The 17,597-nt window shown below is 40.7% G+C and overlaps 1 protein-coding gene across 1 annotated transcript in view; it reads right to left on the bottom strand.

Annotated features, from left to right (window-relative positions):
- The window catches only part of jade2 (jade family PHD finger 2), a 165,845-nt gene that overhangs the window by 109,492 nt on the left and 38,756 nt on the right, over nt 1-17,597 (bottom strand). Inside the window, exon 4 of the mRNA XM_070843094.1 lies at nt 1,598-1,755. Coding sequence (XP_070699195.1) covers nt 1,598-1,755 — 158 coding nt within the window. The remainder of the gene's footprint in view (nt 1-1,597; nt 1,756-17,597) is intronic.

Raw genomic sequence — 17,597 nt, 5'->3', positions numbered from 1 at the left:
TTTCTCTTCTCGAGTAAAGCTGCTAACGTGAGCTGTTTCACTTGCTAGTCAAAGATTCTTTTCAGGTCCTCCAATTTCCTCATAAGGTATGCCATTTCATTTGGAAACACTAGATTTGATTTACGTTTTGTTTTTGTTCGTTTTATTTGAAGTGTGTATTTTATGTTATTGGATCTGACTGGCCTCTCTTTTCTTTTGCAGCTGCCAACTGTCCAGCAAAACTGTTGTCAGTTTCAACGATACAGTCTCCAACTCCAACTCAGCAATCTTATTTACTTATTTATTGACAGAATAAACATTTTAATGGACTTTTAACGTTTCACTTTTCTCCTCTAGCTCCATAATTGATTGATTATGTCCCATAACATGAAACAGTGAACCAAGGCGTTAAACTCCATTTAAAAGTAGACACACAAACCCTGACTCAGAAAAAAAATAAGTGGAAAACATTTCCCATGGTGCTAAATGAACCATGATCAGCAGCTCTTCAGCTGTTTCATATGCAACAAAATTCCAACTTTGCAAGAAAATCTTGGCTGAAGAAGGTTTTACTTTTTGTTCACTTCTTGAAGCAAATGAGAAAAAATGTTCATGGATACAGAACATTTGACTGAATCTGATATGAATGAATAATATGTCTGTCTACCATAAAGAATGCATGCTTTAGTGTGTGTGTGTGTGGCCTCCCAGTATGACTTGTCTGTCTAACAGGCATTACCAGGCAGTCTGAGCATTTTCATTAGTTCCTAGAATGCCAAACAAACCACATGGGTATGTGAAGCAGCTGCAGTAGTACTGAAGAGCCACAACAACCTACTGGGGCAAGAGAGAGAGGGAGAGAGAGAGCAAGCCCCGACTAATCTACAGTAAGAGAGTGAATATAAGTGGGTCGAAGTGCACGCCTGCACACATCTGCCTACCAGCTTGCTGCTGCTAGGTGTGTGTGTGTGTGTGTGTGTGTGTGTACGTTTCATTGCCTGCACGTGCATCCAAACCTGCTTCCTACTGTGTTTGTGTACAAATGAATTAGAGAGTAAAAAGCTGATGGTCTCACTTAGTGTCCTTGTAGATTTCTGCATAAAAGTGTGTGTGTGTGTGTGTGTGTGTGTGTGAGCGTAATGTATTCCATCCTGGACACAAAATGTTCATGAGTGTATTACAGCTGTGTAACCAAACAAAAAAAACAAAGTTGTGTTGGATAATGTCTCCACACATTTTGTCACATCTTAAAAAATTACTACAAAGTAAATTCAATTTTCAAGGTTGTATCAGCGTTCTACCAGAGACTCAAATGTTTTCACTATTCACTGACAATTTGGCAATTTGCCAAATTGACTGTTAGTCATTGCAAACAAAAGTTCAAAACCCTTCCAAGATCTTTGTGACCGTGGAACTCTGCCAGTGTGGTTAGCCGGCCAAAATGTCTGTGTGCTGCAGCACACTGCTTCCAGAGTTTGAACTGGAAGTGAATCACCATCACCATCAATACCTAACAATACTTCATGAGTTGTTCTCATTAATTTACAAACCCTTGTATGAGTTGACTGCTCTGTCTGTGTGCGTGTGTGTGTTTTGTGTGGTAAGCGTTTGGTCCTACCTGACCACAGGTTCTGGTATGGCCTCCAGACTGGCAGGGACCTGGACTCCCTTCTCCCACTCTTGTCTCCATGGGTCTGAGAGCACGTAGAAGTCATCTGGGCCGAGCTGGGCCGAGTCCGGCAGCTTCATGGCTGTGATGAAGTCGGTGCGAAATACCTGCAAAGAGAGCAAGGCGAGAAGAAAGACAAGTTGGGTTTTGTGTACAACAGTGAAGAGATACGTTTCTACTCGTTTTGAGGTGTTCACGGGAAAAATTCTGTGACTGAGCGTCTTCAAGAGGAGGAATTGAGGGAGGGAGGGAGGACCTGAGATTGGGAGGCAGGGAAAGGAGGAATCCAGAGTAGGACTTGCACGATTCTAGTCAAAATGAAAATACACAATTTCCTTCCCTGAAAAGAAAAATTGTTATTGCAATCCATGCTGTACTTCATGTGAGCAGGACAAAACATATCAACAATAACTACTGGTAAAGGACTCAGCTTTTCATTTAGATAAACAGCTCATGTATAACTGCATGAAATGCTAAATTTAGATAAATACAAGTTTATATTTTGTCTTTAGAACACTTTTGAAAAATGGTTTCCTTTGTGTGTATAAAAAAAAAAAACCCATGAAGACAATAACTAACGTACAGATCACCTGTAGCCCAAAACAGAGCGGTCCTGTCCAATAATTATGGCAGAGAGGTTTCGCAATGTTTGATCCATTGTTATGAAATTCCTGTGAGATCCATAAAGAACCTCAACGTCTGTGGATAGTTTAACCACATCATAAATTTACCGTGGCCTCACAATGATGCATTTTTTGCATTTCTGCCTCAACTGCTGCTCCACACTAAACCTTAGTTTAACATTAGCGAGCAGATGAGGAACATGAAGGACAGATGCGGGAAGGCGTCGAGTAGCATTTGTCGAGCAAAGCATTCGTCACTCATTTTGCAGTGTTGACTAGATCCATATCTTTGGCTCACTTAGGTAATGAGTTATTACCTTTATATATAAATGCTGTCCTGGTCAGGGTATGGGGATTTTCTGTTGCAGTTTTTCTTTGTGTAAATACTACTGTTACAAGTAAGGTGGGTGCTTTTGACTGTTATCAATATCTCTCAATCTGGTTCCACATTCACACAATCCTTTGTTTTTCGTCACCATTGCTGGGTTTTTGGCAGATTGTGAGACAGCATAGAGGCCGGAATCAAACGGTAAATGGGCTGCCTTTGAATAGTATCTTACTAGGGGTTTTTGACCACTCAAAGCCCCTTTAACTCCTTCAGATTCACCTATTCACACACCATTCATATATCAATCTACCATTAGGAGGAAAGTAATCATTCACACACACTCACATATCGAAGTGCAGCAATTTGGGAGCAATTTGAGGTTCAGTGTCTTGCACAAGGACACTTCGACTTATGGACTGGACAAGCGAGGGATGGAACCACCGAGTTTCTGACAGGTGGAGCTGCTATACCACAGCTGCCAGGGACAATAGGGACAATATGCAGAGACTATTATTTCATATTCTGTTTCTTCAAAAAACTGTCTGTCTTGCTGACGGCACACCTTTATTATTACTAGGACATTAGTGTTTGTTACATCTGTTCCTCTCGTCTTGCATGCAGCGACTGAGATGTGAAAAAAAGATGCAAGAGAGCGGAATGAGAAGACATTTAAGTCAAATGAGGATCACCTACTGGTAGAGGAAGTAGAGGGTTTAGAGGGAAGTGGAAGGAGGAAGCCACAGAAACCACTGACCAAATATTACCTTAGAGACCTTAACAGGTTAATGCCAACTATCATGTGTATGTAGGAAGATTTTATGAAAACAAAACAAGGCGTGCTTGTGTGTTTGAAGACCTGAGGGACTGGGTGGATTCAAGCAGACACAATCATTCTCACACACATCTCCACAGATACACACACACACACACACACACTCAGTCTCTCTCTCTGCTATAACAGGGACCTGAAGCAATGATATAATCAGTCATATAGTCAAGGACATCAGCCAGGAACACACACACATAAACACACAGTCACACAGAAAACAAGCCCCCGTCCACACACACACACACCCACACACACACACGGTAGTGTAAAATCAACTGTATGACTTAACTCTACATTTCATCATTACTTTCTAAGCCTCTTTATCCCTACTTTATTAGCTCCTCTCCTCCACCCTACTCCCTCGCTCCCCTTCCATCTCTCCATCTTCCCTCCCTCCATCCCTCCTCAGTCTATCACAATGTGGATTTTTTTACCCTTTTTATTCTGAGAGTAGGAAAAGTGTCAAAAGTAAACTTGTGCAAAGAAAAGCCTACACACGCCATTCATACAGGTGGAAACTAATCGGACAGGAGGAAACTTAATTCACACAAATTCTGACACCAAGCAATTTGGGGTTCAGTGTCTTGCTCAAGGACACTTCGATTCTGGCTAGAGAAGGTGGGAATCAAACCGCCAGTCTTCTGATTGGCGGACGACCCCAACAATCAGAAGATCGAAAAACAACAACATTGCTACTCGACAATATAGTGAAAGAGACTGAATCACAGAGAGATATAAGAAGAGGGTGTTAACAGCGATGAAGCAGCAAGAGTAGCAGTAATGTGCTGTTTGTTTGCCTTCAGCTGATCGAAAAAGGAAAAAAAAAAAAGGCACTGTTCTATATAATGCATTTATACATACAGTATATACAGTATACATTCTGTATATACTAATACAATTAACACATATCAGTCTTAATGTTGTGTAAATGTTCCTTTTACCGTGCAGTCCAAATATTTGGACTTATTATACTCTGGTCCTTTAGTAACATTATTCTCCAAACATTTCATGCCAATAAAGCCCTTTGGATTGAACTGAATTGAATTTAACTAAGCGAAGAGAGAGAAGGGAGGGCCAGTTCAGGAAAGAGGAGAGAGAGAGAGAGAGAGAGAGAGAGAAGGCAAATCACCAAGTATGAGAGGAACGAGAAAGGGAGTGAGAGGAGAGAAAGACAGAAAAGGCACAGATATTAATTTAGGTGGAAAGAGAGATGAAAGACAAGGACAGATGAGGATGAGACTGCTGTTTGTGTATACGTGTGTGTGTGTGTGTGTGTGTGTGTGTCACATAGCAGAATATGAAAAGGCCATATGTAAAAAGCAGCATCCTTGCTTCTGCTGCTTGGTTGCCTCTGCTGTCTGCCAGCCAGCACAAATAAATAATGCAATGGAGCAAGGGGCCTTGTGTGTGTGTGTGTGTGTGTGTGTGTGTGTGTGTGTGTGTGTGTGTACACAACTGTGTGTCCATTTAACTGTGTGTTCTTATCTATATATGTAAAACCTGGTGTGCCATATGTATGTTCATGTATGTGTGTGTATGTATGTGAACATGTTCCTAAGCAAATTTGTGCATTTGCTTAGCGTGTGTGTCTTTTTTGATTCTGTTTGTCTCTTCCTCCCCTTTCACCTACATTCTTTTTGCTTTTTCTTCGTGCTGTTCATTACTGGGGAGAAGAGCATAAGAAAGGGAAAAGAGGAGAGGAAATGAAGAAAAGAAAGAGGAGAGAATATGGAGGGAAGAGGAGAGGTGAGGAGAAGGAGGAAGGAAAAGGGGGAAGGGAAAAATGGAGAGGAAAGGGAGAGACGGGGGAAAGGGGAGGAAAATTATGAAAAAGAGTAGAGGGGAATAGCAAGAAGGAAAGAGAGGAAAGCAAAAGGGGGCAGAGGAGAGGAAAAGGCATGAGAAAGGTGGAAAAACAAAAGAGGAGAGAGGAGAGGAAGGTAGGGAAAATGAGGAGAGAAGGAAAGAAGAAACGAGTGACAGAAAAGAAGAGAAACAGGAGAGAAGACAAAAAAGGAGGAGAGGAAGGAAAAAGGATGGAATGAAGTAAAAAGGTAAGAAAAGGGAGGATGGGAGAGGAACAGGGGAAGAAAAAAAATGTGACATGTGAGGCAGAGGGAGAAAGAAAAGAGATTAAAGGAGAGAAGAGTTAAGGAGAGGAAAGAAGGGGAGAGGAAGTGAAAAGGAAGGAAAAGGGATGAGGAGAGAGAAAAAAGGAGGAGAGGAAAGAACAGGGTAGGAAGAAGGAAAAAATGAGGAAAAGTAGAACAGAACGAGAGAGCTAAGGAGACATAAAAAAGGAGTAGATAAGATTAGAGGAGTGAAAAGGTGAGGATAGAGGAGGGAAAGGAGAAAAGGAGACAAGAGGATCTCAGTATATCAGTTTTATTACTGTGTGTTTGTACAGGAATGACTGCGGCTAATTAATGTCTAGGAAACACTATTACAAGCTCCTGCAGTTTTATGTTCTGCCTTGTTTCCCTCTCTCTCTCTCTCTCTCCAGCTCTCCATCCTGCTCTTCCTCTCATCCACTGCCCGCCCTCTTCGTCTCTTTACTGTTTTTGGGACAGACAGTTGGGAGTCACCCAGCTTCGGTGATGGATGACGGGCAGACAGATGGAAAAGGAGCACTAAAAAAAGATGAGACGGCCAGGTAGACAGGTGGAAAGTGAGACAGGTAGAGGGAGGACCGGCAGTCACTGTTTCCAAACTGTCAAGCAAATTTTTACGCAGAATATAAAATGCAAATGAGGTGCATTTCCCTCTGCTTTCAGAGTCAAAATACACATCAGGCAGAAAAATGCAAAAACAGAGTCCTTCAAGAGCTTATTAGGTTTGAGTAACTTGTTTATCTTCTACAGAGTCAGTTAGTGTCAGTCATATTTCATGCTTAGACAAAAACAAAGAAATGCATCTGGCTGTATTATAATGGAGCAACCAATGAAGAGTTATGACAGTACTAATGTCATTTCTGGCTGGTTTTGGTGGACAGAGACTGTTGTGCAATGAGCCTGGAGCAGCCATGGAAACTCCATCACTTAAAAACTGCATTTCTTTTTCCATTCATCGCATGATTTATTTGTCGCTGGGAAGATTTTCCACATTGATTAACTTTAATAACTTTGTTCTGAGGACATGTGATTAAATTTTGCCATTTCCACTCGGCTTTCCAAATTTGATAAATCATAATTTGCAAATGAAAATGGTGAGTTGCCTCCAACAGAAGAGGGAATGATACCGTAAATTTCCATTAGATAGACTGAAAATCCCCTTTAGCATGCAATTAATTCATATGTCATCAGCATCCTCCACTGTATTCGGCTGCTTGCCATTTCAGTGCATTGCTCAGGTTGTTTACATATTTCCTTTTATTTTTCTGCTGCAACAAGGTTAAAACACCTAATTATTTGCTAAAATGTCGTATAGTGAAATCAGCTGAAAGGCAATAGCTTAATTTACTCTTTCTACAATTATCTACACACCAGACACATCATCCACATCTGCTTCTCTCTTCGCTGCAGCTTCTGTAGGTCTCCACAGTTGGGTTATTCTATCCTAAAACTCAAATGATATCTTTCTCTCCAAGCCATGATTCAGCAACAATCACATTATTCTTTTTTTTAGGTTAGTTTTGATTGGGTAGGCTAGGCACATGTTTTGCCCACAGCCGCTGCCGGCCTTGCCCTTGAGGCAACATGTTATCATCACTTATATACCTGCATGGCTTGTTTCAGCAGTCTTTTTCTGTTTGTTTCAGCTGTGAAAAAACATTTAGGTGCTGCATCCTTGTACTGCTACTGGTGGGGAAACTCTGCTGTTTATTCTGTTGGCTAAAACAGTGGTGACATTATTATCTAAACAAGCAGACATGTAAACACAATGGGCAGTGATTGAGGTCAGAGTTACCCAGGTCATCATCAGGTATCATATGATAAGTCGATAAAGTAATTATTGTAACTGAGAGCCCTTGCAGCCTCAAATGTGACAGGAGTCATGCTGCAAATGTTGCACTTGTTTGCATTTTTACAGCTGAAGTTAGATTTTTTTTGTTCCACCATGAGTTTGGTTTGCATCACAAGCTGTTCAGTCATGCAGTGCAGAGTGATCAATGACCTCTCACTAAAACTGAATAGATGAGATTCAGCTGCTCAGATAAGGCTCCACTGAAACTCAACATCACTGTGACAGCAGGAAAATGAACACACACACACACACACACACACACACACAGAAACTGTAGCATACACAGAGAGCAGAACATGTTCAAACAAACACAACTAGTCTTTTTCACAGTCTGACACAGAGACAGAGCTTTACACACACACAAATATGCACATGCATGCACGCACACACACACACCTAAACACACACACTTTCCTGTGGCCAGTCAGTGAGTCAGTAGGTCAGTGTGCTAGTTCAGTTATGGCCTGTATACATGCAGAGCTCTCATTAAGTCCAATCTAGATCTGGACTGATGACATGACAAGAGGCTGCGGTGTGTGTGTGTGTGTGTGTCACATTCAAATGCAGGGGCATGCATGGGAAACTACTAAGAATTCCTGTTGGAGAACTGCTCATGGATCAGTAATTTCATCACTGTTAGAACCCCTCCTACCAACAAGCCTGGCACTACCACCAGTACTATAACCTCTACTCTACTACTTTCATTACTAACACCACTACAACATGTTTGATATCAATTATGTTAATATCAGTTAATCATTAATATTTTTGTGGGCATCAAAACACAGAAATACAAAAAGAAGAATAATGAGCTTTTAAAATATAAATGTTACAAGCTCACATATGAAGCAAGCGTCTGTTAACAACAGTAGCAAAAGAGGTCATGATGACCAACTGCGTAAATGCTAATGACTGACTGACTGACTCTCCACTTCCTGTGTCCATCCTTTCAAATTAAATGGCCTCTAGCTTTTGTTACGTGGTCCAAACATAGGTGTTCACCTAATTTTGACAAGGCAGTGCTCCCATATTGAGTTTGAGTGGTTTTTCCTCGCCGTCACCCACCAACCAATGAAAACCTCTCATTGACTATTACATGGCAGCCCTAACTACAGCTACAGCATTACTATAAGAAGTTTAAATAAAGACACTTCAAAGAGGACATTGGGCAACTACTAAAATTCCTAATACTGTGGCTTTTATAACCATTATGATCATAACAGATATCTGTTACAATCATTTGATATGAAAAACACAATTACTCAGATTCCAAATATGACCATGACCTCTCTCATTTAAAGAGTTTGGTCTAGACCTGCTCTTTAGGCAAAGCGTCTTCAAATAACGCTGTTATGAATTGGTGCTATATAAATAAAGATTGATTGATTGATGATCAAATACTCCTCCTACTAAGACTGCAGCTGCACCCAGTAGTACTGAAGTTATTACTGCTGCTAAACTAGTACAAAGTATTTGTGCTCCCACTACTGTTATTCAGTTATTTATTTTATTTACTGTGTCATGCACATACAAGTACCCAGCTCTCATGGGGAAAAAACATTATAACTTCTTACATATAACATTACAATGCAAAAAAAACTGTCTTCTGTCGTAAACTGTATAAATAAAGTCTGACACAACAAGAAATCCTGCTGCAACTACCGATAACGATAACAACTTACACAGCACTTTTCCAATCAAAGTTGCAAAGTGCTTTGCTGTTAGATAACATCGTAAATAAGAAGAGTTGAACATCATGTCCCCTTTCTCGCCACTGTGGCTCATTCAATTTCTACCACTTTTCCTTATACTAGTAAAGGTACTTTCTCCACCACTTATAGTATCATATACAAAAACTAATGGTATACTTTTGCTTCTACCACCACTACTTATCCTGCCACAAGCACTAATACTATGCCGGCAAAAGTACCACTACTTACTGTATCAGCTGCAGCTGCTGTAGCTACTCACATGTCTGCGACCTCCACTACTACCACTAGTAGAAATTATTATCATTTTCATAGATCATTAGTAAGCCACAAAGAAAAGATAAACTGCCAATATGTAGAGATAGAAAACACAAACTCTGGAAAAACTGGACGGGGTTTTCGAACATTGACTCTTCCAGGAACAGTCCTCACCTTAAGCTCTGCCAGCTCTGAATCAGCTTGTTTGTATGCTGGATGAGGCAGTTTGCCTGTCTGTCTTATTTTTGGGACTCTCCATCTGCGGAGCGGTGATAGATTAGCACTGTCTGCTTCCCCCTGAGCTGAACAGAATGGCAACCATAGAGGCTGACTGTTGAAAGCTGACATTTCAAACCAGGAAACACACATTCACTCACTCACTCAAACAGACAGAGACACACACAGACGTGTTCATGATGACAGCACAACAGAAACACACTCAACATAGATATAGAGCACTGACACAACAAAAACACACCCAAACAGGGGTAGAGAAACACAAACACACACACAGATGGTTACATGGTCACACATAAAAACACACTAACAAATGCAGAGACACACACGCAGCACATGCATACACAGTGCACACACTCACACAGGTGCTCAGCCTCAATGTACTGATCGTTCAATGAAGTGGTGCCATTTGTCAAGTTCCTGACCAAAAATAACTTTGTGAATGTTCAATATTTTCTTTCCTTTTGAAATGTGTCAGACTTTTTGATCACCACAGGCATTGGTCCTGATTTATTGTAACATTCATGATTACTGATTTCTGATGAATGTTTTGAAATTATAAATCAGTTGATCCCAAAGTGCCTTAAATATGGCCCAATTGTCCTGAAAAAATATTTAGTCTGTAAGCTTTAATCACATTTAATCAAGTTTTTTAAACATATCAAAACGGGAAAAATCGTTCATGTTGCAAATCCTGTTAAATATAAAGTCAATGACATTCCAGCATGTAAGAGTTATAGCGCCCGTCAGAGCAGTGATGGAAAGGTTTGTCTCTCACACACACAGGGTCCTAAAATTACCATCAGTTATATAAGATATATATACAAGAAAGCATATAGAAAATATAGTAGTAGTAGTAGTGATAGGAGAAGTCCAAAAATGCAAAGATTGAGAATTAATACAAAACTTGGCCGATGAAAAAGAAAGCAGACTGATGCCTCTTGCTACTAATGAACAAGCTTTGTGAGTCATGTCCATAATCTGGCCGATGTGTTGCAGTCGGCTCCCGGCAACAGACGGCCTGGGAGCCGTGATGTTGCTGGTGGATTTACGGAGTGGAGGATAAAGTTGTTGGAGAGTAAAACACAAACTATGGACTTTTTCACTTGTTGTCAAGGGTTAGCAAGCTAGGCTATCACAGAGTGCGTCTGTTTCTCTCCATGCAAAACAGTGACGTACATCCCTTTGTGACCAGAGGAGGCTGAGCAGCTATCGGCCACTATTGTAGCAAAATGTCTATTGTAGCAAATGTCCACTGATAAAACATTCAATCGGAGCTAATTATTTGCCAAAAGTGATTAATTAGTTGACCTCTAGTCTGAGCTGATAAAAGGATCAGAAATCGGACACAGCAGACTTTAATGCATGTTCTCATCTGTGCGTGTTTTTTGTCCTTGAGAACCTAAGCATGTGTTGGTTTTGTACATCGAATACATTCAATCAAATACAGAGCTTTTGGTTGCTTATGGTTAAATATCTATCTGCAAACCTGCAGAGCAGATAGATGGCAAGGTGTGACGGAAAAAACACAATGGAGGGGTGCCATAGTTTCATTAAGTTTAGAAACAGCTGCTGCCAATGACCGGTATAAGATAAAGAACTTGGAAATATTAAAATCTAAGACTTGTTCATCTAAAGGACAACTGTACTGCCTGAACTGTAAAGGACGACATATAACCTCTGGTATTGCAAAATTCTAGTGAACAAAGTTAATAATACTCAGTTCTCACTGTGTATAGTGAGTCAGACCTCATACCTGAGCCTCCAACAGGCTCAAGTAAAACTTAAATGACTAAAAAGAACAGTAAAAGGGCACACATCTAGGTGAGGAGAAACTCCAGGGTAAATAGGCATCAAACTGAGAAAGGGGATGAAAGCAATCATGAGGAAGCATAATTTAGCAAAAGAGGAGAGTAAGAAAAAGAAGGACTAGAGAAGCAAAGAAAGGAAGAAAATAAGGAAAATAGACTAAAATGTTTCTCAGCTGGGCATCATGGCTACCTGGCTCTCCACTGTGCGTCATGGCGGATGTCGACTCACTCACAGAGAGAGAGAAAGAGAGAGAGAGAGAGAGAGCGCTAATTTTAGCAGCCACATCACAGCACAGGGACGGGCTGTGATGATTGGCTGCTTAGAAGGTCCACAGGATTCGGGAGGAAGTGTGTGTGTGTGTGTGTGTGTGCTGAGTGGGTGATTAAGAGTGAGAAAAATACATGAAAAGGGGTTCATGATAGAGTGACAGAATGAAAGAGAGGAGAAGAGAGCTTGTGTGTGTGTGTGTGTGTGTGTGTGTGTGTTAGTGTGCATTCATACAGTGACTCAGTGATTTCAGGATGTACAAACACATACAGACGCTCTCTAACAGGCACTAAGACAGGAATCTGGTACCCTGATACCAACAGAGTGTAATAAATTGAACCAATTACACTCTTCATCCAATACTAATATTAAATGCACTTGTAGCCCGTCTGGTGCGACACATCATCTTGCTACAAAATCTGCATTGTATTTTTGGAGTTGAAGGGAACGTGCACCTCTGCTCTCCTGTAAAATGATGAATAAACTAGCCGTTAAATGACACTGGTATTCTACATGCACTCCTCTACTCAGCAATTACCTTGTTCCATTACATTTAACAATACACAGTTCTCAACGAATGCATTAAATGAGGCTCTTAACAGTTCAATTAGAATTCAATATTAACTGATCTAACAGCAGTATGTTTCAAAAATAACATTTCTTTCCATCTGCCTGAACATTTTCCTATTTTATAATGAATATTATATCCCACCAATGAACATAAAACAAACACATAGCAATGCTCTATGTTAATAAAATACTAAGAACAAAAACTGAGCTGGTTTTGAGGTTAAAGTAAAAGTAGGCAAGGACTGTGAGCCACAGGAGGAAACACCTGCACACTACAATAAGACTCAAGGTCAGTAAACCAGTTTGGTACAATACAGCACTGCATTTGACAAAAAGGGTTTTCCAAAACAGGTCTGCAAAAAATGCAACAAGACTTGATCCGTGATCCAAACACAGTCAGATTTACAAATGTAGTTTCTACCAAATCTTAACTGGAAGGCTTCCCACCAACTGAGGAGGTGTAATAACATCACCAAAAGAGTCTAAGGTGACATTAAGGAAGTGAAATTAGTATAAAGGCTCTTCAGAAGGCACATAGAGATAAATATATGTACAGAAAAACAAGGACAAAACAAAAAGGGGGATTTCTGGGAAAGTACATTATTCTATTACAGCACATCTGTCACACACTCGCACACTTCTGATCTCCTCACTGAGCTTTACCATCTTCTTCCTGTTTGTTTTCTACTGCAGCAGCACCGCTTTCCCATGTTTTTCTTTATCAGAGGGCCACAGGCCTCTGAAAAGTGGCCACCTCTCTCTTGTTTATTTCTCCTCTCACCGAGCTGGACAAGGAGGAGGAGAGGGAGAGGACAGCATGGTGCAAGTAAAGGCAAAGATATATACTGAACAGGCAGACAGGATGAAATGGGATAAAAACACAAGGAGAAGAGAAAACATTTGGCTCATCTGACGCCTCTCCAAATATGCCAATGGAGAGAAGACAGAGGATGAGAAAGAGAGGGAGGAAAAGGACAGTAGCAGAATGAACAAGGGAAAGTAGAAAAAGAAACAAAAGTGCAAACTCCAACTGGCTAGCATCTTTTCCTGGTCTTCTTCCAGGAGATGCCTTTTATTCTGGATTTTAAGTTTCTCCCCATTTTTTCCCCTCTTCTTTACTGTCTGGAAAACGAAATTGGATTCTGAGCAGTGGATGGTCTGAGAAAAAAAAAAACAATGAAGACAGCAAGAGAAGAAAGGTGCCTGTAGAGTACGATGGGCTATCTAGAAGATATGCACTAAGAAACTGTCCCGTATCGGCCAAGAAACTGCCTGGGAACATAATCAAGACCGGATTAGCACAGAACACAGGTGTTCAAACAGTAAATATCCAAGACATGTTTCCTAACATGCTAATCTCTTTACTGATACACTGCAGTAGCGGTTCATTCAAAACATCTACATTTGCTGTTCAAAACACTTGCTGGAGTCGCTTTTCCAGAACACAAAAGGTTTTGCATTTCTGGCAGAAGCAAACAGCGTTTGTTTTAAATAAAATGATAAACAATACAGTCCTTAAAAAGTTTTGGACTGTTGGTTGAAGAAAGTTTTCATAGAACAATGTCTTAAAAGGTAAGTACACAATACACACAAAAAACATTTTTAATACCAACCTTCTGATCACTTGGAGGCTAAAATAGAGATTATACATATAAGATATCGACAATATCACTTATTAGCAGCACATTAGCAGAACAGCCTTTCATGACACAATTGGTCATATTTGTGGAAACGCACCTGTGATTTTTACGGCTGAGCCCTGAGGTTCAACGCATTTTTTTTTCTATTTTTCACCATCTATATAGTGGAACACAGATCAGATGGCAGCTTGTTCTTTGTCTGAGCGCTGCAGAATAGGCACCATGCGGGGCAGGAGAGCACAGGCGCCTGCGACACCCTGCCTCAGCTCAGGACAGATGAGAGGGAAAGAGGCGTAAAATCAACAGTGAAGGGAGTCACCGTTATTATGCAGAAACATTATATCTCGCTAAACTGAATCATTCGCATCAACAGCCTTTACCGACTTGACACTTTTCAAATAACACATAAAGGATTTGATAGGAATGTAAAAAGGATTTCCTCTCGCTCTTTCTATAGTTCCCTCTCCCGTCTTAGATCTGAAATGTCACATCCGCAGCTATTAGCCAAACTTCGTACTGCAGAGCTCTGAAAAGGCACTCAGCCTACAATTTATGCCCCTCATTAGCGTGAGACGAGACAGTGAACAAGTCCTTTTGAGATTTCTCTGAATGCCGGCTCCTCATCACAAGCCCCTGGCCTGAATGATGCGTGGAGCGACGGCGCTCCCCTCCACGCCAAGGGCAGGCTGATTGCCAAGGCTTCACTCAAAGGTCATGCAATTAAGCTTTGTTCCTGCTTCAATAAGGATTTGACTGACTGACTGTGCTACTCCGTTGGAACAGATGTGATTTTTGGCCTCTAGCGTGCTAAAACTCTGCCCCCTGTTCATGTTCACAACCATGTATTCAAAGAAATTAGTGTGAGACAGAAGAATCCCTAAGAAAAAGGCTGAAATTAACATCCATGCAGCTGGCCCACACATTTAAATGTAAATATCAATATTCAGGACTGCAGTAGGTTAGAGGTTAAATAAGATGGATTCTGAGCCAGAGGCCTCCTGGATCAGAGTCTGGTCAGGGATAAGCTCTTCTCTCTCAGTGTCCTTGGGCAAGGCATTTAACCTCCAAACTGCTTCACAGAAGCTACCAAATGGCCATATGTCAAAGAGGGTAAATGTGCTGGGTAGCTGGCACGTGCCAAATCATGTAACAGTGTGACTGCTGAGAAAAACCGACAGAGAGCGCATAATTTCATCAATTATAAGGAGTTATGACGGGGATAACAGAAAGAAAACACACACAATCTAATTCAATCTAAAAATTCAAGCCTTTCACACAACTGGCTGAAACAAGGCATGTTGTCCCCAAACTGCTCAAGTGGATCTGCTAGGTAGGCTGTGCTTGTACTCTGCAGCTCCCAGGTGTGAATGTGTGTAAAATCGTGAATATGAAGCAAGACGTTTCGGAGAGAGGAACAGAGAGAGAGAGAGAGAGAGAGAGTAAAAACGCTCAGAAAACATTCCCTCAATAAATAAAGGTTAAAAAAAACTGGGTCACTGACAAGAAAGAGTGAAGGAGACTTAAGAGGCAGGAGCAATAAGCCAATTTCCCCCCACAGAGTCCGATGCAAATATCATTCTTCGTATGGCAGGCTTAGGCAGACGATCTGGTAAAATGGCAAGCAAAGGCTGGGGGGAGATGTGACCTAGTTTTAGAGATGCGTGGCTGAAAAAAAACAACCAAAACAACTACATGATTAATGCTGCTTTGCATGTCTGCGTCTACTGAAACTTGAGTCGGTTGTCTCCCTTATTAGCAGCAGAATTTACTAATGTAACGAAGTTGATTAAATGGAAGCCAACACGTAGCTGCCTGCTCTGGAGTTCAAGCAGGTTTACCTGAAGCACAGCTTTCAGAGACAAACACCAAGGACAGTCCTGAGAAAGAGGATCAAAAATATAAATACCATTTGACAGATCTGTAACTTGTTTTGCCCAACAGTGTCAGATGGGTGGTATCACAGAACAATATTTTGTCCATTTTTATACATACTTTTTCTGTGACTTTCCTGAATTGCTCTGATGTGCTAAACTCCACCCATCTGGTGCTGTGTTCAGGCAAAAATAAATGCCAAGACTTGTGAATAGGAGTTGGTCTGCAGAGTCTTATAATAATACACTTCTTCTCAGCTGGCCTCATATTAACGCCCACTCTAACTCTAAGAGGTTCGGAGTCATTTTAAGTAACAACCACTCATCAAAAGATCTTCAAAAAAAAACTTAGAGGAAAAAAATCCACTGGCAGATATATTTTCAGTAATATATCATCAATCTATGATGTTCAGTGTGTTCCAGGAGTTATTTCATTTTCAGCTGCGGCGCTTCACTTCGGTACTTTTGTCCCTCAAATTGCCTCATCTGCTTCTGCTAAAGTGAGTGATTCAGTACAATCACAAGAATGGCTTTTCATAACACCCAAAAATTGCACATGAACATTTTGTATTCAATATATAAGAGCTTTTCTTCTAGTTGAGAAAAGTGAGAGACACAACATGTCTTGAGGACGGATTGCACGCTGGTCTATCGATGTTTTTCTCAGTTTCATTGTTGAATGTCAGGGAAGCATGAGGGGAGTAGAAAGAAGCCTTCACTCTTTGATTCTGAGGGACTGACATCAAATCCTGACAGTTTGATATTCAGATTGCTGAATTTTTTTACAGTTAGTTAGCTTGGGAGTAAAAAGAATGGCAACAAATGAGCAAACTCAGTTCAGGTTTTGAAGAGAAAAACTTTGCATCATTTTGCATGGTGGAGTGTCAGCTAGAAAGCAAATTCTACCCCAGTAGATATTTCAGTCTTAATGTCTAAGTATTGCCAATTCATTGCATGCAGTGACACTTTTATTTTTTTACCTCTCTGTAATATTATGTTTGGATAACGATGGTCTTAGTCACTAGCCACATAGACATAACAGTAAGACAGATCATTGAACAGAGTTGCAGTTTTTTACTGAAGTCATAATTAAATAAGTGCCTTTTACCAGCGAGTTCTTAGGCAAGAGGACAGAAGCATTCAGTAAGTTGCTCTATGCATGTGGTACATCAATAATGTAAACAAGAGCAGAAAAGAGCCTGTCAAGTACTACTGTGGGTGCCGTGCAATCTTTGTGGTAGCTCAAACACAATAACAGTTACCTCTATTAAAACTAATTACATCCAAAAAACAGTGTACACTTTTAGGAAAATGATGAGTTTCGTAATGTTTCAATACTTTTCACTCCACCACTTTCCTTCAGACTCTGATGATGGTGGTGTGTGTGTGTGTGTGTGTTCGTGCAGGACAGAAGAGATAATGCAGACTGTGCTCCCAAAGCCTGATTTACACAAATCTCTTACAAGAAACAGAGACACCTCAGCATCAATTAAGCAGAATGTGCCAACGTCAGGGAAGCGATAATGATGATACACAAACACTTTGAACAGCATGGATAATGAAGCCGACACAGGTAAGACTTCAGCGCAGGCGCTTTCAAATGCAGCACAGCAAAGCAGTGCAGAAATATAGACAAAGAAAACTGTTTTTTGGATTTTCGCAACTTTATCTGATGGTCATATGTCCATATGATACTCTGTCTCACATTTGCATGTCTTTATTTATTCATATATGTTGTACTTGTCTGTCATCTTCACCTCTCTCTCTGTAGATTTCACCGCCCCGCCACAGCCAAGTACAGTAGGCAGCCCTCTGATGTGCTGCCATGAACCCATCACACAT

Source organism: Pempheris klunzingeri, chromosome 14 (assembly GCF_042242105.1).
Source record: "Pempheris klunzingeri isolate RE-2024b chromosome 14, fPemKlu1.hap1, whole genome shotgun sequence".
Taxonomy (NCBI): Eukaryota; Metazoa; Chordata; class Actinopteri; order Acropomatiformes; family Pempheridae; genus Pempheris; species Pempheris klunzingeri.
Note: the sequence above shows the minus strand (reverse complement) of the source record. Positions and strands in the feature narration are given on the sequence as shown.